The 25,384-nt window shown below is 45.8% G+C and overlaps 1 protein-coding gene across 1 annotated transcript in view; it reads right to left on the bottom strand.

Annotated features, from left to right (window-relative positions):
• KCNN3 (potassium calcium-activated channel subfamily N member 3) overlaps positions 1 to 10,400 on the bottom strand; it is a 69,574-nt gene extending 59,174 nt beyond the window's left edge. Inside the window, exon 1 of the mRNA XM_029580939.1 lies at positions 9,612 to 10,400. Within this exon, the coding sequence (XP_029436799.1) occupies positions 9,612 to 10,400 (789 nt within the window). The remainder of the gene's footprint in view (positions 1 to 9,611) is intronic.
• Between the last annotated feature and the right edge of the window lie 14,984 nt (positions 10,401 to 25,384).

Below are 25,384 nucleotides of genomic sequence, written 5' to 3'. Positions count from 1 at the left end.
ATATCACAGCGATTTCCAATATAGAATCACATACATACAATACACTGTATTTCTGATCTGGACCCTAGTCTAACATGGAATCAATGACCCTTATTCAAACTGGATGCAGATAAATTCCTTTTTTTTTTTCTGGGATTCCTTAAAGATTTCTCTTTTTTTTTTAACATTCTCTTCCGAATTCCTGCTGAAACAACCACGTCTTTACAGAATTTTTAACCGCAATTATCTCACTCTGTATTAACATAGAAACATAGAAATGATGGCAGAAAAGGACAAAATGGTCCACCCAGTCTGTCCAACAAGCTTATGGTAGTAACTGCTGGCCATACAAGCCACCTTTATACTTATCAGTTTCCCAGACTGTCAAAGTCAGGGCCCTTGTTGGTTGCTGTTTGAGTCCAATTCCCCTTACCTCTTGTCATTGAGGCAGAGAGCAATGTTGGAGTTGCATCAACAGCTTTCTTAGCCACTCTGGCATGTGGTTCCAGGCATTAGGTCCCACCACGGAAAAGACACAATCTCTAATCCCCCCCAAATGTGCATTCTTCATTGATGGAATTTCTACCAAACCCTTATTTTGGGAGCAGAGAGATCTAGATGGTGTATAAACCCTCAATGGTGAACCCAACCATAAAGAATTTTCTGTTGTTGATCAATGTATGCATCAGCATCAACACCTTCTGCTCGATCCATATTCTCATAGGAAGACAGTGCAGTGCTGCTAAAGCTGGGATGATATAATCAAATGTCTTACAGTTTATTAGTAGCTGAGTGGCTAGGTTTTGGAGCAGTTATAAAGGTCATAATGAGGAAATAAATAAATAACAAAGATATTAAAAAGAACTGGCCCCAGAATTGATCCTCGAGGCACTCCACTTATTACTTTTCTCTCATAAGAACCTAAGGTATGCCATATTGGGTCAGACCAAGGGTCCATCCAGCCCAGCATCCTGTTTCCAACAGTGGCCAATCCAAATCACAAGTACCTGGCAATTACCCAAATACTAAGAAGATCCCATGCTACTGATGCCAGAAACAAGCAGTGGCTTTACCCTATTGATTAATAGCAGTTTATGGACTTCTCCTCCAGGAATTTATCAAACCTTTTTAAACCCAGCTGCAATAACTGCCTTAACCACATTTTCTCGCAATGAATTCCAGAGCTCAATTGTGCGTTGAATGAAAAGATTTTCTCTCATTTGTTTTAAATGCGATACTTGCTAACTTCATGGAGTGCCCCCTAGTCCTTGTATTATGCAAAAGAGTAAATAACTGATTCATGTTTACTCAATGAAGTCCTTTCATTATTTTATAGACCTCTATCATATCCCCCCTCAGCTGTCTTTTCTCCACCTGAACAGCCCTAATCTCTTTAGCTTTTCCTCATAAGGGAGCCATTCCATGCCCTTTATCTCCTCATCACCACTCACTGTCTGTCAGACAACCAATTTCTAACCAGTTCCACTATCCTGACACCTGCTCCCAAGCTTTTCATTTTGATCATGAGCCTTCTATATGGGACAGTGTCAAAAGCTTTATGAAAATCCAGATAAATCACATCAATGCTTATCTAATTCTCTAGTTACCCAATCAAAGAAATAAATCAGATTGGTTTGACTTGACCTTCTGGTAAAACCATGTTGCCTTGGATCCTGCACCCCATTAGACTGTATATAGCTGACTATCCTTTCCTTTACCAGCATTTCCGTTAATTTTCCCACCACCAAAGTAAGAATAACCAGGCTGTAGTTTCCAGCCTCTTCTCTGCTCCCACTTTTGTGAAGTGGGATCACCATTGCCCTTCAGTCTTGCGGCATCATTGTCCGTTTTCAAGGGATCTATTGAATACGTCTTTCAGTGGACCTATCAGGACCTCTTTGAGCTCCTTCAGTATCCTGGGATGTATCTCATCCAGCCTCATGGCCTGGTCCACTTTCAGGTTTGCTACTTCCACCCAAAACACACTTCTAAAAATGGGATTGTATTTACCTCATTCCCATCTGTACTCTTTATTTTATTTATTGGTATATAAAATATTTTATATACCATATTTTATATTAAATGTAATCAAAACTCTTCTTAACCAGAAGCGGTCCTCCTTCAGGGTCTTCCTTTTTGAACACCAAACTGATCTATTTGTTTAATATTTCTGCTTTTTCCTCATCTTTCTCCACACAATGTCCCCCTGTCTCCTTTCAGTCTTACTTGATGTGCAAAGCTTTTAATATGGTCCCATATAGGAGGTTCAAGAATAAAGTGAGAAGCCTAGGAGTGGATCCCAAGCTGGTAGATTAGAAATTGATTGACTGACAGACAACAGTGAGTAGTGGTAAATGGAGCCTACTCTGAGAAGAGGGTGATAAGTGGAGTGCCCCAAGGATTAATTCTGGGGTTGGCTCTATTCAATATTTTTGTGAGCAATATTGTGGAGAGGTTAGAAGGTAATGTTTGTCTTTTGCAGGTGACACTAAAATCTGCAGCAAAGTGAACACTCTTGAAGGAGTAGAGAGAATGAGATGCGATCTAAGAAATCTTAGGGAGTGGTCAAAGACTTGGCAGCAAGGATTCAGTGCCAAGAAGTGCAGAGTTATGTATTTGAGCTGCAGTAATTGAAAGGAGTTCTATGTGATTAGGGGTGACAGACTGACATGCATAGACCTTGAGAGAGATCTCGGGTGATAGAATCAGACAATCTGAAATTAATGAAGCAATATGACAAAGCGGTGTCTAAGGCCAGAAGGATGCTGGGCTGCAGAGAGAGGCATAACCAGTGAAGATAATGCCCCATGTACAAGTCTTTGGTGAGACCTCACCTGGAGTACTGTGTTCAGTTCTGCAGACCATATCTTAAAAAGGGTAGAATTACAATTTGCTGTAAAAGGGAAGAGTTGCTTTATACGTTGGTTTGCAGTCTGTATTGTAAGCCTGTTTTTTTTTTCTTCTGAATTTAGTGACCGTGAGACAGAGTGTTGGAGGGGATGCGGCAAAGAAGGAACTTATTTTCACATGTGGTGGGGGTGTCGGAAGTTACAGGATTTCTGGGCGGGCGTTACAGACTGCAGATCGACCATATGTTCTCAGTCGTTGGAGCCTGAGCCAGCGTTATATCTACTGGGCCGTTGGCCGAACAGGATCAGCATGCAAGGTCATCGAAGATTGGTGGGACATCTCCTCCACGCAGCGAGCTTGATGGTGGCTCAGATGTGGAAGCGGATTCCCTCTCTTCACTGTTGGAGAGGCAAGGTTATGGAAACTGCGTGGATGGAAAAGCTTACGTTCCAGTTGAAAGATAAAGCGGCCATTTATAAAAGAGACTGAGGGCCTTACTGGGAATGGAGAGAACTCGAGGGGAGTTCTTGAGAATGATGCATTGGGGAGGTACAGTCTATCCGTACACAATAGGGGTGTTTTGCTGTGTTTTGGGGTGCGGGTCTTCATTGTACTGCAGGAAACGATGATAAGAGATGGAATGTATTGCTCACATTTTGTTCTGTGTGATTTAAAATAAACAGTTTAAAAAATGGATAGAGACAAGATGGAAGCAATCCAGATAAAGGCAACTAAAATAGTGTGGGGTGTACAATAAGACTTGAGGATCTAAATATGTATACCCTGGAGGAAAGAAGAGATACAGAAGATGTGATATAAACTTTTAAATATTTGAAATGCACCAAGAATGATGATGCATAAGAATCAAAGTTTTTCTGATGGAAAGGGAACTAAAGAACTAGGGTTCCTGATACAAAACGTCAAAGAGGTAGATTCAGAAACAATGCCAAGAAATATTTCTTCACAGAAAAGGTGGAGATGCTTGGATTATCCTCCCAGAAGAAGTGGCGAAGACAAAAGGCATTGGATAACACGGAAAATCCCTACAGACTAGAGGATGGAAATGAAGAAATGGGGTAACCCAGGGTAACTTTAGTGTAACATTTCCGTATGGGCTTCACCTGCACAAAGCAACAGAAGGAGTGGCAGTTATACCTTAAACAACTTGTTGGGCAGACTGGATGGACCTTTTGGGTCTTTACATGTTGTCATTACTATGTTACTATATCACACTTAGCTAGTCATGTCTTTAGGGTATCCACAATGAATATGCATGACATGAATTAGCATAGACCACTTTTCTAATGTATGCAAATCTATCTCGTGCACATTCATTATGGAAATCCTGAAAATCTGATTGGCTGAGGAGTCCCCAGGATAGATTTGAAAAGCCTTATCTTACATATAAGAGACAAAAATGGTATTAAACTGCCACAGAGATCTTTTGGCAACTGACATAAAGAATTTCCAAGAAAATAACTGGTGAGAGGAAAGAAAATCCACTGGGCTTTTAAATGTGTGATTTTCTTATGAAAAGTTTACCCACTACCTACAGATTAACTTGAGATGAAAAAGCAATTTTCAAAACATGCTGGGCAAAATGTCATTGAACTAACAGGATATCCACCTGTCATTTAAACTTCCATCTTCACCTTCTATTATTTGCCAAGTTTCTCAGGATTAATACCTTTGAGAACTGCAAAACTAGCATATGAGATTTGCGTACAGTTCTGCATTGTCCATTACAGACATACAGACAAAGCTGGATTGGGTAACTGTAAAACACAGAAATGTTTTATATTAAAATCATACCTCCTACTAACGCATGTCAGTCATAAACTTATGACATGTAAGTGCCCTTACCCCTGGACCAGGCCGTTCACCTTCTCAGGACACCGCCAGTCTGCCTCTTCCTCAAACGCGGCAAGATGCCGCCAAAGGCCATTGTGGCAGGACACCATGGACACCGCTGGTCCCCGCTGCCTCTAGGCTGCACACGTGCCAAGTTCCCCAGCCTTAAAGGGCCAGCGGCAGGATATTCCAACAGGCGCCATCAGATGACATCACTCTCTGGCCTACATAAGGCCATAGATCACATTCTTCCAGCACCTTGGCAACATGTCTCCCTACTGCCTAGTAGCCTGAGTTGCCTCAGTGCTTGTGAGTTCCAATGTCATCATTTCCAGTGTCTTTGGTTCCTACGTCTTCTGTCCAGTGTCTTCGTTCTTCTGTTCTCCTGGTCAGTCTTCACTCCCTTAGTTCTTCAGTGTGCCCTGCCACCTGTCTTGCTCCTCGCCTTTCTGCTCTGCCTATCCATCCTGCCTTGCCCTTCAGACAGATACCCAGTACTGACCATTGCCTGTTTCTCAGACCTGCTTGATTGCCGCCTGCCACTGACCATTGCCTGCTTATTGGACCTTCCGGAATGATGCCTGCACTAATCACTGCCTGCTTCTTGGACCTTCAGCTCATCAGCAAAGGCCCCCACCTAAGGCCTGCTGGCCCCGGCACCCAAAGGCTCAGCCCGAGGGGAACGCGGGCTGGTAAAGTTGAAGCTCCAGCTGGGCCTCTGCCTCATCCAACTCTGCCTGCCGAAGGTGGGGACCTGCAGGTCAACTCCATCTCAGCCCAAGGGTCCATGTCTCCAACACAAAGGTCCATCAAGCCAGGCATTCTGTCACCGATAGTGGCCAGTCAGGGTCACAAGTATCTAGCAGATCCCTACTAGTTGATCTATTTCTTCTATCTCACTGCCAAGGAGTGAGATAGAAAAAGACTTAGTGGGGGCCGAAAGGAAAGAGAAATTTGGATTCGGGGACAACCAACATGAGCCATGACTTTTTTACAATATGGGGTACTGATGCTCAGACATTAAGAAAAAAAAAAACAAAACAAGCCTGCTTCTGTGGCCAAGTCCATAAGCAAAGCATGTCAAGCAGCACTGACTGATACATGGGGGTAACCTGCACGGTGCGGCAGATATTACCATGGGAAGCTTTGGTCCTTTTCTGCCATCATTTCTATGTTTCTATGTCTCCCAAGTCTACCTAATGGCACTGTTCTCTCTCAACTATGCGCACACAAAACACAGCACGCAAAAGAAATCCCTTTACTATTTGCATTATATTGGCTCGTAGTGCACAAATTTGAATTTGGTTTATGAAAAATTGCACAAAAATAAATTTTTGCACACACAAAGGTGAATTTTAAAACCAGAAGATATGCGACTATGTTGGGCCAGCACACATGGAGTGGATTTTAAAAGGCGCCCAAATATACACATATCCCCCGCTACGCGCACAAATCAAAAGTTGTGAAAAAGGGTCGGGGACTGGGAATGCCTGGATTTTAACTTGAAATTAGCGCATACTTACGCACACAGGTGCGCGCCGGGATCCCCAGCTGCGTAACTTTACTTCTGCTATGGAAGATGTGTAAGTAATAAAACAATGCGATTTAGATGGACTGGCAGGGTATTAAGGGTCAGGGCTAACAGAGGAGAAGGAAAGGCTATTAAACTAGAGGGGGTTTGGAAGTCCTATCCCTTACCTGGGCAAACTGGGAACAAACTGGCAAATGCATCAGTGCGCATCTATTAAAATCTCCCCACTTATGTGGTGGAAGCAGCATTTGCACGCACTTAAAATTGTGCGCACACCCGTGTGTGGTCAATCTATTTTATAACGTGTGTTATAAAATGGGCAAGTCCTGTGCGCACCTGTTTAAAAGCTCCCGTCACAGTCCTTCAAACCGTTGAGGGAATACTGCCGACCATCATCTAACCTGAGACCCAAAAGCTTGCCTCATCAATTGCAATAAAGGGATTATCAATCACTATCCCACTATTTTTTCTGATTTTCTTGTAAGGGATTTGACTTGGTAGACTCTGTGTACTGTTAGCAGAGTACCTGTAGTCATACTGTCTTGTATGCGGAATAGCGATTGTGCGGCTTTTTAATGGAATTTACTTCCATTGTATATCCCTAATGAGTCATGTTACTTCTTTTTGTGAGATGTCAAAAACTGGACTGTTTATTCAAGCTTTCCTGCTTGATTTGCAATTTACAGCTTTCTGAGCTGTAACATTTGATAGTTGGTTGTTTTTGGAGTGGGTGATTTAGTCAAAGTACAGTGGTATTATTGGTCTTGTGTAAGTGGGTTTGCTTATTGTGGGATGAATATTGGGTTGCATGGTTCTACCTTGTTTTACATTATTGTCATTGCTTTGTTTATGTTTCATTTGATGTATTATGCCATTTGCTTTGTGGTTTGTTACAGTCTGGCAGAATATCAAAATAGAACAAATGGATAAAATAATTACTTAACATATGAAGTCATGGAGCCTTTCAGCTTTAATATTTTAGTGCCTGATACTATTCAGAAGGAAAAATATTAGTACCAGCAATGGATTTGCAGATTCATCCAAATATTCATAAATGGTATTAAATAAAATAGGTTTGGGGCAGAAGAGAGCTTTGTTATAATACTGGATCTTTCATTCCATGGGTGCTGGGAATGCTGCAGAGAGGGGGAAGAAGTAGTGGCTGGAAGAGTCCATGCTCCAGGACCCTGCTGCATGGTTCCTATTAAAGAAGGGGGTATGAAGGCTCCTGGGTCAGGATGCCAGCACTGGTTCTGACTGAGTTGGTATTAAAACAAATAAATAAATAAAGGAGGAACTATAATTAAAAGCAAAGGATTTTTTTTCCTGCCAGATTTGGTGCTCTTTCTTTGAATGTAATTTTAATGAAATCTTTGCCAATCTGATTAAATTCGCAAGGGACTTCTATAAAGATCTTGCACAAGTTGATTCCATCAAATGTAAACTAGATTCTATGTGATGGGTTGCTGGTTTTTTGTTTGTTTGTTTTTTACTGAAAAAACTTATCCTGCTAAATTAGCCTATATATTCAGCAGGGCAGCCACACTGCTATCCTAAAGTTAGGCAGGTAAGTTTATCCGGCTAACTTTAGCACAAGTCTACGAGGCGACCAGAGTTAGCCGGATAAGATATTCAGCTAACTCTGAATATCGAAATTACTGGCTGAGTCCGTTCCTCCCCGTTAAGCCCGTTTTCCTCCCACCACTTAGCCAGATATGTGGCGGCTCCTGACCGCGACCGAATATTTAAAACATGCCTCCAACTACAGCATGGGGAGATATGATAGAAGACAAGATCAAAATCTGAGCACACCATCCTGGGATTTTAGAGCCGATTTCAAGAAGTGTTGACCGCCTTGTAACTCTGGGTTGCTTTCAATCCGATCTATTTAAAATCGTTCAACAGTGGAACAGCATCAAACCCCCCTCCCCCGGCACTGTACTAGGCAGTGGCTTTCGATCTATTATTGGTTAACGAACCCTATAACATGCTGTGAAATTCTGCAGCACCCCCAGACTTCTCTCTCTCTCCTCATCCTGTCCCCTCCACACTCCCATGCTTTATTCCTCGCCCCATGCACTCTTTACTCCTCTCCCAGCTCCTCCGTCCGCCACCCCCCCCCCTCCAATTTCCATCATAGCCCCCCTCCCTGGCCACCAGCAGTCATCTTGCTCCACCTCTGGCAGCCACCACGCCCGGAACATCTGTTCTATTCAGGCCCCGCGCGGGCTCTGGGGGGGCCGCGCATTGGACCTGCGTAGGAGTCCTGGCCCCGCGCGAGTCACGTGCACTGTGAAATGGGCGGCGGCTGCCAGTGCTGGAGCAAGCGGGACCAGTGGGGGGGAGGGGGGAGTGAATTCCCCTAGGAGTATTTTTCCAATAACCTGAAAATCGCCCGCATAGAAAAACCAAGTCCTCTGGGGGGGGGGGGGGGGGGGGCAATCAGAATGGGGAGAAAGAATCAACTATGATTTGTGCACCTTTCCATAGGCAATGAAAATAATTCTCCCTGAGCCATGGAGAAGGACGAGGAGGGCTTTGCGCTCCAAAAAGGCTCACAAATAAATAAATAAATAACTCAAAGCCCCCAAGCCAAAAACAATGACGCTCACCACTCGGGAAAACTGTTTCCAAAATATCACGAAATCCCTGTAAGTCATCCTGCAGATAAAAGGAGTTAGGAAGGCCAGCGATAAATAATTGAGTGGATTTGATTTCATTGAAACCTAAACAAAGATGCCAGGCAGCAGAGGCTCCGCGCTGGCTGCTTCCCCCTCTCTTTGACACCTGTGGCCATTTTTTTTTTTTTTGTCTGAGAATCATTCGGAGCTTTTTTTCTTGGACCTGAAATCCAGATGTGCTAGGAAGGATAGGAACGGATCTACAGGAAAAGGATTCTCCGTGCCACGGGAAGGGGAGAGTTGCCTCTCCTAGGACGGAGACGCAACCCAAAAACCCAAGGCAGTAAGTGCCCCCCCCATCCCTAAGGCTGGAGACCCCGCTGGAAACTCGACCTGGGAAAGAAACATCACTTACTGTCAAGGTTAAAGGAAAAGCAACACAGAGAGGCGGAGAAGCAGCGCCGATCATCTGCAAAGTATACATTTATTGCATGACTTCTCCTGGCTGGCTCTAAAGCAAAGAAGAGAGGAAAATATTTCCCTGGCAATGGCTTTAATCGGATGTTTCTTTCTGGAGCTGCCTCCTTCTCAGTGGAAGCGATGCAAAAAAAAAAAACAAAACATCTCTCCAGCCGCACCAAACGAAAACGTGAGCCAAACGGGGTCCTAGGCAGAAATAGCCTTCCTCTTTCTTTGCTCTATGCACACAATCTTTCTATCGTCTGCACATTCGTCTTCTTAAGGGGAGGGGGGGAGGGGAAAAAGAAAGCAAGCCCTACCTTTGAGTACAAACCCCAAGAAAGCTCTGTCTCTATCACCATAACAACAATTCCAAACATGCCAAAAATCAAAGCATAATCACTTAGTCTCTTCCGTTTTTCGAAGAGGGCCCGCCGGTGTCCCAACTTGTAGCCGATGTTCTGGTTCTTCTTCTTGGTGGCTTTGGGGCAGGGGCGCGCGCCGCCGGGGCCAGCGCGGTGCTGCTGCTGCTGCTGGTGGTGGGTGGCATTGGGGTGATGGAGCAGGGTCTGGCTGGCCTGGTGGTCCTCCCTGGACGAGATGACGATCTCGGGCGGGCTGCTGCAGCTGAAGAGCTGCAGGGCCTGGCTCTCCGGGTCCGACTCGATCAGGTTCCGGCGGGAGGCGCTGAGCCGGCTCAGGGGCTTCATGACCCCTCCGCTGTACTTGCAGGAGCTGATGGCGATCTCCGTGAAGGGGTTGCTGTCCCGCCGGTGGATCAGGGGGCTCGCCTGCCTGTGCTTGCAGCCGCCCCCAGCCCCGCTGGTGGAGGTCAGACTTGGAGAGGGTCCAGCCAAGTGGTCATTCAAATTGAGCTGGCTGCCATGCCTGGAGGAAGGGTGGAGGGCAGCGGAGTTGGAGGGAGGAGGGGCCCTGAAAACAGTCGGGGAGGAATGCAAGAGGCTCTGGTGCCGGGGCTGGCTGTGCAGCTGGTTGAGCCGGGTCAGGGGGTGCTGCTGCTGCTCATCCCCAGAAGTGGGACATTGGCACTTGAGGTCTTCATCCAAGTCCCCTACCCCTGAGTCATGGAAATGGGTAGAGGTGTCCATGTTTTGGATTTGGCTGGCTTTCTCTCAACAACCCCCTCTCCTCCCCACCCACCCCACCCCCCAATTATACCTTTTTTTTTTAGAATTAAAAAAATATAGATCTATATACATCAAAACTTCCACGTCAACCGATGCATTGCTGACATCTTCTTGTCTTTGGCTTGATTCAGTTTCTCATGGCTATAGTCCAAGTGCTGCTATTGAGCAGCCTCCACTTGGCTTTTCCCTGCTGCCTCTCTGTAGCCCTTGCCCTCCTCCTTCAGTTCTTGCAAAGCCAAGCCCACTTGTTAGCGGTGCCGTCCAATTGGCTCGACTTAAGCCTCCAAGAAAGATGACATCAGCCCTTCCTCCACGCCTCGCAGGGAGCGAGCCGAGCTGCAGCTTTAAGAGACGCTGGCCAGGGGAGGACCAAGCAGGGCAGGAGGCAGCACAGGGAAAAGACGAGTGCCTGCTCCTTCCTTCCCGGGGAGGCTGAGAGAGCCGAAGTGAGAAGCCCTGGGAAGCCCGGCTCGGGAGCTCCCCTGCCGGAGCTGCGAATGGAGGGGGTTGCCATGGCAACGCGCTGGCGCTCCCGCACCCCGCCTCATTGTTCCGACGGCACTTAGGAGCACAGAAGAAGGAAGGAAACAAAAATTGCACCACATGTTGCTCCTCCTCCTCCAGTCCAGTGCTGGAAGGACAGGAGGCGTTGGCGTTAGGTGCACTGGCAGAGCTGTATTGGGTGGGGGGGGGGGGGGGTGTCTCAGTACTGGAATAGCAGGGGGTGCTGCAGGGCAGGAGTGAGGTGCAATGGCAGAGCTGTGTGTGGGGGTCTCAGTACTGGAATAGCAGGGGGTGCTGCAGGGCAGGAGTGAGGTGCATTGGCAGAGCTGTGTGTGGGGGTCTCAGTACTGGAATAGCAGGGGGTGCTGCAGGGCAGGAGTGAGGTGCAATGGCAGAGCTGTGTGTGGGGGTCTCAGTACTGGAATAGCAGGGGGTGCTGCAGGGCAGGAGTGAGGTGCATTGGCAGAGCTGTGTGTAAGGGTCTCAGTGCTGGAATAGCAGGGGGTGCTGCAGGGCAGGAGTGAGGTGCATTGGCAGAGCTGTGTGTGAGGGTCTCAGTACTGAAATAGCAGGGGGTGCTGCAGGGCAGGAGTGAGGTGCATTGGCAGAGCTGTGTGTGGGAGTCTCAGTACTGGAATAGCAGGGGGTGCTGTAGGGCAGGAGTGAGGTGCATTGGCAGAGCTGTGTGTAAGGGTCTCAGTGCTGGAATAGCAGGGGGTGCTGCAGGGCAGGAGTGAGGTGCATTGGCAGAGCTGTGTGTGAGGGTCTCAGTACTGAAATAGCAGGGGGTGCTGCAGGGCAGGAGTGAGGTGCATTGGCAGAGCTGTGTGTGGGAGTCTCAGTACTGGAATAGCAGGGGGTGCTGTAGGGCAGGAGTGAGGTGCATTGGCAGAGCTGTGTGTAAGGGTCTCAGTGCTGGAATAGGCAGGGGGTGCTGCAGGGCAGGAGTGAGGTGCATTGGCAGAGCTGTGTGTGAGGGTCTCAGTACTGAAATAGCAGGGGGTGCTGCAGGGCAGGAGTGAGGTGCATTGGCAGAGCTGTGTGTGTGAGTCTCAGTACTGGAATAGCAGGGGGTGCTGCAGGGCAGGAGTGAGGTGCATTGGCAGAGCTGTGTGTGGGGGTCTCAGTACTGGAATAGCAGGGGGTGCTGTAGGGCAGGAGTGAGGTGCATTGGCAGAGCTGTGTGTGGGGGTCTCAGTACTGGAATAGCAGGGGGTGCTGCAGGGCAGGAGGGAGGTGCATTGGCAGAGCTGTGTGTGGGGGTCTCAGTACTGGAATAGCAGGGGTGCTGCAGGGCAGGAGGGAGGTGCATTGGCAGAGCTGTGTGTGGGGGTCTCAGTACTGGAATATCAGGGGGTGCTGCAGGGCAGGAGTGAGGGGCATTGGCAGAGCTGTGTGTGGGGGGTCTCAGTACTGGAATAGCAGGGGGTGCTGCAGGGCAGGAGTGAGGGGCATTGGCAGAGCTATGTGTGGGGGTCTCAGTACTGGAATAGCAGGGGGTGCTGCAGGGCAGGAGTGAGGGGCATTGGCAGAGCTATGTGTGGGGGTCTCAGTACTGGAATAGCAGGGGGTGCTGCAGGGCAGGAGTGAGGTGCATTGGCAGAGCTGTGTGGGGGGTCTCAGTACTGGAATAGCAGGGGGTGCTGCAGGGCAGGAGTGAGGTGCATTGGCAGAGCTGAGTGTTAGGGTCTCAGTACTGGAATAGCAGGGGGTGCTGTAGGGCAGGAGTGAGGTGCATTGGCAGAGCTGTGTGTGAGGGTCTCAGTGCTGGAATAGCAGGGGCTGCTGTAGGGCAGGAGTGAGGTGCATTGGCAGAGCTGTGTGTGAGGGTCTCAGTGCTGGAATAGCAGGGGGTGCTGCAGGGCAGGAGTGAGGTGCATTGGCAGAGCTGAGTGTTAGGGTCTCAGTACTGGAATAGCAGGGGGTGCTGCAGGGGAGGAGTGAGGTGCATTGGCAGAGCTGTGTGTGGGAGTCTCAGTACTGGAATAGCAGGGACTGCTGCAGGCCAGGAGTGAGGGGCATTGGTAGAGCTGTGTGTGAGGGTCTCAGTACTGGAATAGCAGGGGCTGTTGCAGGCCAGGAGTGAGGGGCATTGGCAGAGCTGTGTGTGGGGGTCTCAGTGCTGGATTAGCAGGGGGTGCTGCAGGGCAGGAGTGAGGGGCATTGGCAGTCTCAGTACTGGAATAGCAGGGGCTGCTGTAGGGCAGGAGTGAGGTGCATTGGCAGAGCTGTGTGTAAGGGTCTCAGTGCTGGAATAGCAGGGGCTGCTGTAGGGCAGGAGTGAGGTGCATTGGCAGAGCTGTGTGTGGGAGTCTCAGTACTGGAATAGCAGGGACTGCTGCAGGGCAGGAGTGAGGGGCATTGGCAGTCTCAGTACTGGAATAGCAGGGGCTGCTGTAGGGCAGGAGTGAGGTGCATTGGCAGAGCTGTGTGTAAGGGTCTCAGTGCTGGAATAGCAGGGGCTGCTGTAGGGCAGGAGTGAGGTGCATTGGCAGAGCTGTGTGTGAGGGTCTCAGTGCTGGAATAGCAGGAGGTGCTGCAGGGCAGGAATGAGGTGCATGGGCAGAGCTGTGTGTGAGGGTCTCAGTACTGAAATAGCAGGGGGTGCTGCAGGGCAGGAGTGAGGTGCATTGGCAGAGCTATGTGTGGGGGTCTCAGTACTGGAATACCAGGGGGTGCTGCAGGGCAGGAGTGAGGTGCATTGGTAGAGCTGTGTGTGGGGTCTCAGTACTGGAATAGCAGTGGGTGCTGCAGGGCAGAAGTGAGGTGCATTGGCAGAGCTGTGTGTGGGGGTCTCAGTACTGGAATAGCAGGGGTGCTGCAGGGCAGGAGTGAGATGCATTGGCATGGATCCTAGAGTGACTGACTGGGTTAGAAACTGGCCGAGTGGGAGGTGACAAAGGGTAGTGGTAAGTGGAGTTTTCTCTGAGGAGGGGTTGTTACTAGCAGTGCACCTCAAGGATTTGACCTTGGACCAGTTCTTTTCAACATTTTTGTGAGTGACATAACAGTGGACAGCTAGGAAGGTGTGGAAAACTTGAGGAATGGTCTAAGGTCTGGCAGCTAAGATTTAATGCTAAAAAATGTGGAGTTAGGATGCAAAAACCCAAGGAAGATGTACAGTATTGGAGGTGAAATTCTAAGTACAAAAGAAGAACAGGATCTGGAGTTGATTGTATCTGATGATCTTAACCCATTATGTCCCTGTGTCCTATTTAGAGGGCAGCCTCTTAAAAATTTGGAACACAATGGGTTAAGGTGGCCAGACCGATGGATAAAGCGCCAGCAAAAGCCAGAAAGATGCTTGGCTGCATAGGGAGAGGAATGGTCAGCAGGAAAAGGGAGGTGATGTTGCCCCTGTATAGGACCCTGGTGAGACCTCACTGGGAATACTGTGCACAGTTCTGGAGACCGCACCTTCATAAGGATATAAACAGGATGGAGTCGGTCCTGAGGGGGCTACTGAAATGGTCAGTGGTTTTCATTCTAAAGAATATGGGGATAGACTTCAAGATCTAAACATGTACATCCTAGAGGAAAGGCGAGATAGGGGAGGATATGCCGGAGACATTCAAATATCTCAAAGCTTTCCACGCACAGGAGCTGAGCCTTTTTCAATGGAAAGGAGACTTCAGGCGGAAGAAAGGATTGCCAAAGAGGTAAAGCGAGGTGACAAAACATTTTTCAGATACATCAGAGAAAGGAGAAAGGTACAACGTGGTATAGTGAAAATGAAAGGTGAAAAGGATCAATGTGTGGAGACAGATGAAGAAATGGCAGAAATATTAAACAAATACCCTGGAGAAGGACCCTGGAGAAGGACCGCCGCTAGTTAACAAGACTATGAATGGGGGTGGAGTAGACGAAACACCGTTTTCAGAAGAGAATGTGTGGGAAGAGCTCCTGAAAGTGGACAAAGCCATGGGGCCGGATGAGGGACATCCCAGGATACTGAGGGAGCTCAGAGATGTGCTGGCGGGTCCGCTGAAGGACCTGTTCAATAGATCCCTGGAAACGGGAGTGGTGCCGAGTGATTGGAGAAGAGCGGTGGTGGTCCCGCTTCACAAGAGTGGGAGTAGAGAGGAGGCTGGAAACTGCAGGCCAGTGAGCCTCACCTCAGTGGTGGGAAAAGTAATGGAGACACTGCTGAAGGAAAGAACAGTGAACTAGGTACAAACTGGTAGGTTGCTGGACCCACCAGGGGAAGATCCTGTCAGACAAATCTGATTGACTTTTTCCATATATACATACATTGTATTTATCAGGGTTCTAGAAAAAAATTGTATACATTGTTTCTTTGGGAAACATTGCTGTATACATTGTATCATTTTTATAATGATTGCGGTTAGGAATGATAGAAATGTAACATTCACATGTATGTCAATGAGGTGCTCCCTCTTGGAAGAAATATCTTTATCAGTAAGAGATTTTGTTGATTAGGAAGTTTTATCTTTTGGTTAGCATGGGTAATGAATGGTGAAAGAGTATGTGTGGAAGGTTGTGAGTTTGACATTTTAAAGTGAATGTGTGGAAACCTGTGTAGATTGGGTTGGGTAAGTTGAGGGCTTTGAGATTTCGCTTTGAGATTGTAAGAAGGTTTATTTTATTTATTTATTTATTTAAAAACTTTTTTATACCGGCATTCGTAGGACACATCATGTCGGTTTACAAAAAACTGAGAAGGAAAGGAAATTACAAAGAACAGGGTAGGGGTAACTGGGTGAATATACAAGTATAAGAGAGTAAAGTTAAAAGGCAGCGATACAACTATTTGCATTCGATTCGGATTAGATATGCAAAAGAACTAATATACAATGTTACATGGCATGTGCATTTGATACATTTAGCATATGGAACTTATTTACAGTGCAACATGGCATGTGTACTTGATATACAGTGATGGTTGCGGGGTGGGGGGCAGGGGGGGTGGGGAGGGTTGAAGAGAATAAGGTAAGAGGATATAGGGTAGGGTGGGATTGAGGTGAATCAAGGAAAAATCTGTTAGGATTGGGTGGAATTAGGGTATGCTTGTTTAAAGAGCCATGTCTTGATTCCTTTTTTGAAATGGCTCAGGGACGGTTCTAAGCGGAGATTGACGGGTAGGGAGTTCCAGAGGGTGGGGCCCGCAATGGAGAAGGCTCTATTCCTAGTGGCGGTGAGGTGCCCAATTTTAAGTGAGGGGGTTTGGAGACTACCCGCAAGGGAGTTTCTAGTGGGACGGTTAGCTTGACGGAATTGTGGCATGTCTTCAAGCCAGGGTGAATTGTTGTTGTGTAGCGTGTTGTGGAGAATGGTAAGTGTTTTATATTGGGAACGGAAGGTGATGGGGAGCCAATGGAGGTCTTGGAGTATGGGAGTGATGTGGTCAGTTTTTCTAGTGTTTGTTAAAATTCTTGCCATGGCATTTTGGAGGATTTGGAGTGGTTTCATGGTAGAGGATGGGAGTCCTAAGAGGAGGGAGTTGCAATAGTCGAGTTTGGTAAGTATGGTGGTTTGCATAACCGTGCGGAAGTCATGGGCGTGGAGAAGGGGCTTCAGTTTTTTGAGGATTTGTAGTTTGTAGAAGCCCCCTTTTAGAAGGGATTTAATGTGAGATTTGAAGCAGAGTTGATTGTCAAGGGTTACTCCTAAGTCTCTGACACTAGGCGATAGTGTGTGAGATTGTGAGGCGTTGAGGATCATTTGGTGGATTGAGTTGAGGGGTTGGTTAGCTAGGATGAGGATTTCGGTTTTCGAGGTGTTAAGTGCGAGATGGAGATTGGAGAGGAGAGAATTAATGGATGTCAAGCATGTTTCCCAGTATTGTAGGGTTTCGCTGATGGATTTTTGAATTGGAATAAGTATTTGTACGTCGTCAGCGTACAGGAAGAATTTTAGTCCAAGTTTAGAGAGGAGGTGGCAGAGAGGGAGTAAGTATATATTGAAGAGGGTGGAGGATAGAGAGGAGCCTTGGGGTACCCCTTGTGTGAGGGGAATGTGTGTGGATTCAAAATTGTCAAGCTTGACTAAGTATTTGCGGTGGTCTAGGTATGAGGAGAACCAGGATAAGGCTGTGTTTGCGATGCCTATCTCTGCTAATCGTGATAACAGGATTTGATGATTCACGGTATCGAATGCGGCTGAGATATCGAGAAGGGCGAGTAGATATGATTGGCCGTGGTCCATGCCTTTGAGAATGGTGTCCGTTAATGCGAGTAGGAGTTTTTCGGTGCTGCGGTCTTTACGAAAACCATATTGGGTGGGGTGTAGGATATTATTATTTATTTATTATGACTTTTGCTTTAGTTCCTAGAATTTATTTATTCTATGAAATTACAAACTAAATACTCACCAGCTACTTATTACTTTAATAGGATATGTACGGGGTAATCAAATTTTCACTTTGTTTCAGTATGGCTAAAAGTAACGGGTATCTGCCTAGTTTTACAGGCATTGTTCAGTGCACTTTTTGCTACATGCATGCAGCTATCAAATATTGAGCTATAACCACCTGGAGATCAAAGTCACTTCTCAAAAAAAAAAAAAAAAGATCCCAAAGACTTTTCTTTCACAGCAATACGCACATGCCTGGGCACTGCTATTCTTTTCAAAATGAATCCTGGTACCTATGACTGGAAAAGCATAATTAGCTGAGATATCGAGAAGGGCGAGTAGATATGATTGGCCGTGGTCCATGCCTTTGAGAATGGTGTCCGTTAATGCGAGTAGGAGTTTTTCGGTGCTGCGGTCTTTACGAAAACCATATTGGGTGGGGTGTAGGATATTATTATTTATTTATTATGACTTTTGCTTTAGTGGAATTATGTTAAAATGGACAGGAAACTAGAACAGGAGGGAGGGGGGCAAGAATGAAGGGGCTATACGGGAAGGGAATGAGAAAAGGTTTGCCAGTGAATATGAGTAAAAATCATGTGTAAACAGTAGAAAAACCAAACAATGTAAAGATTTATGCGAAGCTATATAATAAAAGTATTTTGTATCATTTAGATAGATTAAATTCCCTTTGCTTTTTTGTTTTGGTTAGCAACCTTTTGGGCATTAGATGCAAGTTCCTTCGTTTTATGTATTACCTTCAAGTTAAGTGTAAAACATTGATAAGACAGGCTAAGAGAAAATTTGAAATGAAGTTGGCCGTAGAGGCAAAAACTCAAAATAAAAACTTTAAAAAATATATCCAAAGCAGGAAACCTGTGAGGGAGTCAGTTGGACCATTAGATAACAGAGGGGTTAAAGGGGCTCTTAGGGAAGATGAGGCCATTGCAGAAAGACTAAATTAATTCTTTGCTTCTGTATTTACTAATGAGGATGTTGGGGAGATACCGGTTCCAGAGATGGTTTTTAGGGGTGATGAGTAAGATAAAGTGAACCAAACCACTGTCAACCTGAAAGATGCAGTAGGCCAGATTGACAAACTAAAGAGTAGCAAAGCACCTGGACTGGATGGTATGCATCCCAAGGTTCTGAGGAAACTAAAAAATGAAATTTCAGATCTATTAGTTAAATTTTGTAACCTTTCATTAAAATCATCCTTTGCACCTGAAGACTGGAAGGTGGCCAATATTTAAAAAGGGCTCCAGGGGTGATCCGGAAAACTATAGATCGGTGAGCCTGACTACGGTGCTGGGAAAAATAGTGGAAACTATTCTCAAGATCAAAATCGTAGAGCATATAGAAAGACATGGTTTAATGGAACACAGTCAGCATGGATTTACCCAAGGAAAGTCTTGTCTCACAAATCTTCATTTTTTTGAAGGGGTTAATAAACATGTGGAGAAAGGTGAACCGGTAGATATAGTGTATTTGGATTTTCAGAAGGCATTTGTCAAAGTCCCCAATGAGAGGCTTCTAAGAAAACTAAAAAGTTATGGGATAGGAGGTAGTGTCCTTTCGTGAACTGCAAACTAGTTAAAAGATAGGAAACAGAGAGTAGGATTAAATGGTCAATTTTCACAGTGGAAAAAGATAAACAGTGGAGTGCCTCAGGGATCTGTACTTGGACCAGTTCTTTTCAATATATTTATAAATGATCTGGAAAGGAATATGACAAATGAGGTAATCAGATTTGCAGATGATATGAAATTATTCAGAGTAGTTAAATCATAAGTGGATTGTGATAAATTGCAGGAAAACCGTGTGAGTCTTAAAGATTGGGCATCCAAATGGCAGATGAAATTTAATGTGGACAAGTGCAAGGTGATGCATATAGGGAAAAATAACCCTTGCTGTAGTTACACAATGTTAGGTTCCATATTAGGAGCTACCACTCAGGAAAAAGATCTAGGCATCATAGTGGATAATACATTGAATTCTTCAGCTCAGTGGGCTGCAGCAGTCAAAAAAGCAAACAGAATGTTAAGAATTATTAGGAAGGGAATGGTGAATAAAATGAAAAATGTCTTAATGCCTCTGTATTGCTCCATGGTAAGACCACACCTTGAATACTTTGTACAATTCTGGTCACCACATCTCAAAAAAGATATTGTTGCACTGGAGAAGGCACAGAGAAGGGCAACCAAATGATAAAAGGGATGGAACAGCTCCCCTATGAGGAAAGGCTTAAGAGGTTAGGGCTGTTCAGCTTGGAGAAGAGATGGCCGAGGGGGGATATGATAGAGGTCTATAAAATCATGAGAGGTCTAGAACGGGTAAATGTGAATTGGTTGTTTACTCTTTTGGATAATAGAAGGACTAGGGTGAACTCTATGAAGTTAGCAAGTAGCACATTTAAAACTAATCAGAGAAAATTCTTTTTCACTCAACGCACAATTAAGCTCTAGAATTTGTTACCAGAGGATGTGGTTAGGGCAGTTAGTGTGGCTGGATTTAAAAAAGGTTTGGATATGTTCTTGGAGGACAAGTTCATTAACTGCTATTAATCAAGCTGACTTAGGGAATAGCCACTTCTAATACTGGCATCAGTAGCATGGGATAGACTTAGTGTTTGGGTACTTGCCAGGTACTTGTAATCTGGATTGGCCAGAGTTGGAAACAGGATGCTGGGCTTGATGGACCCTTGATCTGACTCAATATGGCAGCTTCTTATACCTTCCATGGACCTTAGAAGCTGGGTCGCAGTTTTACCTCCTTCGTTGGGGGAGCTGCCAGCATGTCTTTAAACATATAGAGAGAGAATTTGGCACATCAGTCTCCAAAGGTAGATGTGCCAGGCAGAATACGGCAGTGCACTTTACAAATTACACCCTGTCACCTTTTAAAGAGACTAAAATGTATTACAAATTCAATTAGCTTTCGGAATTGCTATCACACCTCCAGAGATCTTCTGTAAAGTGAAGATTGAGAAATCCTCCTCACAAAGAGCTCCTGTTGACATAAAATCTTCTCAATTTGCATTGCCTCTGAACTCCCCCACAGTGCCCTGGCTTTTACGGGTTCTCTGTTGTAACCAATCTAGTAAACTGAGCTCCGGCATATCTAACATATTGAAAGATGTAGCTGGAGAAAGCAGAGAGTGCCACTACTTCCCAATGAAAATGAAATGTCATGGAACAACATGGAAAGGACACAGCTATGCTTCGGTGGATGCCTGCAGGCCCAGATTTCTAATTAGGCAGAGTAGGCACCTCCTCCCACTCTCTCCTCTGAGCAGAGCTGAGCCTGAATGGCAGTGGCCCAGCCGAACCGTTCCCTTAAAGGCAGAGGGGCTTGCGGGCCCTGTATAATAGAGGAGGTGAGGCTGACAAGCTGAGTATCCTGTGGGAGAAGGAGACGGCTCCCCTTTTGTCAGTGGTAGCAGCAGAAGGCAGATCACATCCAGACTTCTGGAATGATAAGTGGAGATTCCGGAGATGTTCCTGGATATTCTTGGGGGGGGGGGGGGGGGAATGGGGGACTGCTGGAGGGACTTCAATAGATCAGGCGGGTGGGAGGGGGAGGATCACAGTTCCTAAATTAAGGTGCTCAGCCCTAGTTAGTTTTCAAAGGGGCTGAACTGGATGCCTAACTTCCAGCTAGACACCTAAACTCTTTGAAAATTGATCCTAGTAACATGCTGTAAGTCTTCATGTGGCATTGCCAATGCCTTTCAAGTTTTCCAATAATTATTTCCAGGAAATAGGCAGGTGCTCCTGTTTGTCTTCTCAGACATATCCTCAGCCTGTGTCCTGCCACTTGTCACAATTGTTGCATTGTCTGTTAGAAGAGATAACTCAGTCTACCTGCTCTAGAAAATCATTAATAATATACTGGGTCTCACCAATGGAGCCCACAAAGCAGACCGGATATTGCTCTATCACAATATCCAGGTTGCATCCTTTCTCCTGCAGTAACTCTCAAGGATGTCACACAGTAGTTCAGAGAGACATCACTGTGCTTTTCATGACTTCCTTATCTAGCTTACAAGCTCTCCTTATGATAAAGTTTCTCATCCATTTTTACAGAATTTTAGTCTGGTCATACAAGCAGGTTTCCCTTTATCATAACTAATCACATAGATCGGCTACAATATGTACCTTGTAGGATAGGTTTGCATACAATGGAAGCAGTGCTTTCAAATCTATCTCATGCATATTTATTGCACATATCCTAAAAAGGAATGGAATATTAGGTTTCCAGGGGAAGGAACAGAGGTTAGGGCAGGATGGTAAAATAACACATGCAGATTGTGTTTTCAAGTCTACATGCCTGCAGAAAAATCAGGTGGAAATGTCTCTGTTTGTTCTCATGGCACATTTCAAAGGGAAAGTAGGTGCAGACTTTCTTTCTGGAATTTGTTGCATATTTAATGGGAAAAAAAGTATCCTTGGATTTTGAAAATTACCCCCAGGTGCAATAAGTTTGTGAAATTTCATATTGATGCATGTAAATCTGTAGCATTTCTTAACCTGCCTCCTGGAATGCGCTTTTTCTGTGCAAGCCAATCCGTGAATGTAAATAATATATGTGCATCTTTTTAGACTACTTAAAATCTAGAATGTGTGCATATGGTTGACTTGCATGTTTTATTCACATAAGTCCTGATTAAACTTTTGAAACTGTATCCCTACTTAACATCAGACAGATTAAACCTAATTCATGTATTCATTTAAATTCAGCTACAGTGAGTATTACAGCTAATTATGCTTTTCCAGTCATAGGTACCAGGATTCATTTTGAAAAGAATAGCAGTGCCCAGGCATGTGCGTATTGCTGTGAAAGAAAAGTCTTTGGGATCTTTTTTTTTTTTTTTTGAGAAGTGACTTTGATCTCCAGGTGGTTATAGCTCAATATTTGATAGCTGCATGCATGTAGCAAAAAGTGCACTGAACAATGCCTGTAAAACTAGGCAGATACCCGTTACTTTTAGCCATACTGAAACAAAGTGAAAATTTGATTACCCCGTACATATCCTATTAAAGTAATAAGTAGCTGGTGAGTATTTAGTTTGTAATTTCATAGAATAAATAAATTCTAGGAACTAAAGCAAAAATCATAATAAATAAAAATGTTTATTCTACAAAAACAGCTTTTTTAAAAAACAAAACAAAACATTATGCTGAATGTTTGCCAAAACAGATTCAAAATCAAATGCTCTGATAAACTATTTGTAAACTGAGAGACCCTGGTCTTCTGTCAAACAGCATTAACAGAACCTGGACAGAGAAGGGTTGCACTGGATTAGGCCTTGCTGTAAACCCCTAACAGGGCAAAGGTCTCACTGGAGGACGCTGGACATTGACTGTCCATGCCTCAGTGTCTTGAGCACGGGGAGGTCTATAATGCAAACTGCCTCAGAGGTAAATCTCATTATTCATTCTCTCCAGCACAATTTCCAACAGACTGGACAGCCGTCTCCTAAATGCAGGAGGAGTGTGTGTGTGTGTGTGTGTGTGTGTGTGTGTGTGTAAAGCTGCTTTGTTTCCATCATCCGTCCATGCAGAGATGCAGCTGAATCTGATTTCCTCTCTCACACATTTCCAAGGGGATCCCATTTTCTCAGCCTTTGGATTTTTCCACTGGTCAAGCACTGAACAAAGAAACTGAAAGGCTGACTAAATTTAGAGCCCCCCCTCCTAATCCCTTTCCCATTCCCTTCCCGTATAGCCCCTTCATTCTTGCCCCCCTCCCTTTGTATTTCTGAAAATCTCCTGCCTGCCCAGAGAATTTTCTCAGATATTGTTCGTGCCTGCAGTCCAGATTTCCTGTTCTAGTTTCCTGTCCATTTTAACATAATTCCACAGAATTTCTTCTAATGTGGGTGCCTTATTTATTTATTTTTTTGTTTGTAGGGGAAAGGGATGGGTAAGGGAAAAGTTGAAGACAACATGAATGGAAAAGAACAAGGCTACTAATTAAGGGGTCAATTTTCAAAGAGTTTTAGGCTCCTGACTTCTGGAGTTAGGCTCCTAAATTGGCCTGAGGGCCTGAATGTGGCGGCCTGAAAATAGCTTCCTGCTTTTTTTTTTTTTTTTTTTTGGAATATCGTCCTGTAAGATCGGGTTCCAGAATAATTGCAGTGGTGCTCTCAAACGCTATCCCTGCTCACGTCCTATCGATAGCGATGAAACAAGCACCGAACTAAACATAAAACCGCACCATAAAACGGGCGCTTGCATTGAGCACCCATTTTCCCTAACGCATGCACAACTTAACCTCTCCTGGGCACCCAATGCAACAATCAAATGAGCTGCCACGCTAAAAAGGATGCGCCAAGGGAAATTGTGCGACCCTGGTGCTCCAAAGCCATCAGACGCCCAGGAAACGTGGCTGGGCACGGGTTAGGTTACCCTGCCACGTCAGAACCTCATAAGCTGGCTGATCCAGCGGCACTTGAGAGAGGACACCTTACATACTTACAACCAGGGAATGGCCAACAGAAAAACTATAGCAAACTGTTTCATGATTTAAGGGAAAATAGTAAAATGGATGAATTCTTGACAGTTTATTGCTGCATCATGCTGAATCCGCAAAATAAGAGAGGCTTTATTTAAATGGGAACCACAAAAAGCAGTATTGTTTTGGCTTTTAGTTGAGCCCTGCACTCCCAGGTTGACTTAATGCTAGCTCCGGGGCTGGCGTTAAATTTGCTATGTTACAAAGAGTGTGTTAACCAAGTGACGATTTTCTGCAAGGGGGTTTGTAATATGTAATAGCCTCACCTAAATGGCATTTACATGTGATGAGCGCTATTAGCTATGCGCGTTTTGGACGCACCAATCCCCTTATTACATCGGGTGTTAGTCTTGCACGTCCAAAACTTGCATCCAATCGCTCGTTAAGCTGTGCGCTAGGCCAGGGGCGGATTGGCCTATCGGGGGATCGGGCATCCCCCTGGTGGGCCGGTCGCGCTAGTCACATGGTCTGCCGAGCGCGGCCGTGACAGAGCCGTGCTCGGCAGACCACGTGGTATCTCCTGGGCCGGCCTGGGCGGCGAATCCCCGGGCCGGTCTTCATCGGGAATCCGCCGCTGCGCTAGGCTGAGCGCACTTTATTGCATTGGCCTCCGAGCATTTACGTCACCCTCGGCAGCCTTTGGATGCTCTTTTCAGAGTAGTCAGGCTTCCACCATCAAATCGCTCAACTTTAATTATTCCACAGTAGAGAGGCAGTGCCAACCGTAGAAAAAGAGCTGGGCAAGAGGAATCCTCACATTACCATCCCTCCTGCCTCATCAAGCAAGAGAAAATGACGTCCTCAGCAGGCAGGATACGAGCAAAGGCGATTACTATCATGGTCTTACTCTTGAATGGATGCCAGAAACCATGCATGACGAAAGAGACCATGAAACATGGGTTGAGTCTGTCCAGGGCTGTAAGATTATGTCAAACTTTAAATAACATGGGATGTAATTATACCGCTGTGGGTTTCTTTTCATTTGACTTGGATATCGATTCTAAACCTTGGTATTCTACATAAAAGATTGGAAATCCTGTTAATGGGGTGCAAGGCTTATCCACGTTCATTTTCCGGGTCCGCCTTCAGCCATTTCTGAGGTTCTCTGCCCTGAATACGGCTCTAGGTGTGCCGGACGCCCTTTTGCCTGGATAGTGCAAAGGTGTTCCCGAGTGCAGAGAGAAGTCAGGGGAGGCAGCACTGCGTGCAATTTTCCCTCCGTCTTTCTGCTCCTCTTGTGCAACCTCTTCCTTGTCTTTGCCCTCCTCACCTGCAGTCTGTCTTCTCCCTGTCCCCTGTCCTCTCCTTTTTCTCTTTGCCCTGCATCGGTATCTGCCTTTTCCCCCTTCCGTGCCTTTTTCACGGTTACGCTGCGCTGCCTCCGTCTCAGCTCTATTGCGCGCGCATTTCTCGACCTGTGTTCCTTTCCTTCTCTACCTTCTGCCCGTGTATTTTTTTTCCTTCCCTGCATTTTCTCTCAAGAGACGTTATTGGTGTGAAGATGGGTTCGTCTTGCCAAACGGATGCGCTCTCTCTCACTTTTTCTCTGCTAACGCCCGCGGATGCTTTCTTTGCCTCTCTCCCTCTGCACCTTTGCTTGCGTCTAACAAACC

The sequence above is a fragment of the Rhinatrema bivittatum genome, chromosome 16 (genome assembly GCF_901001135.1).
Source record: "Rhinatrema bivittatum chromosome 16, aRhiBiv1.1, whole genome shotgun sequence".
In the NCBI taxonomy this organism is placed as follows: Eukaryota; Metazoa; Chordata; class Amphibia; order Gymnophiona; family Rhinatrematidae; genus Rhinatrema; species Rhinatrema bivittatum.
Note: the sequence above shows the minus strand (reverse complement) of the source record. Positions and strands in the feature narration are given on the sequence as shown.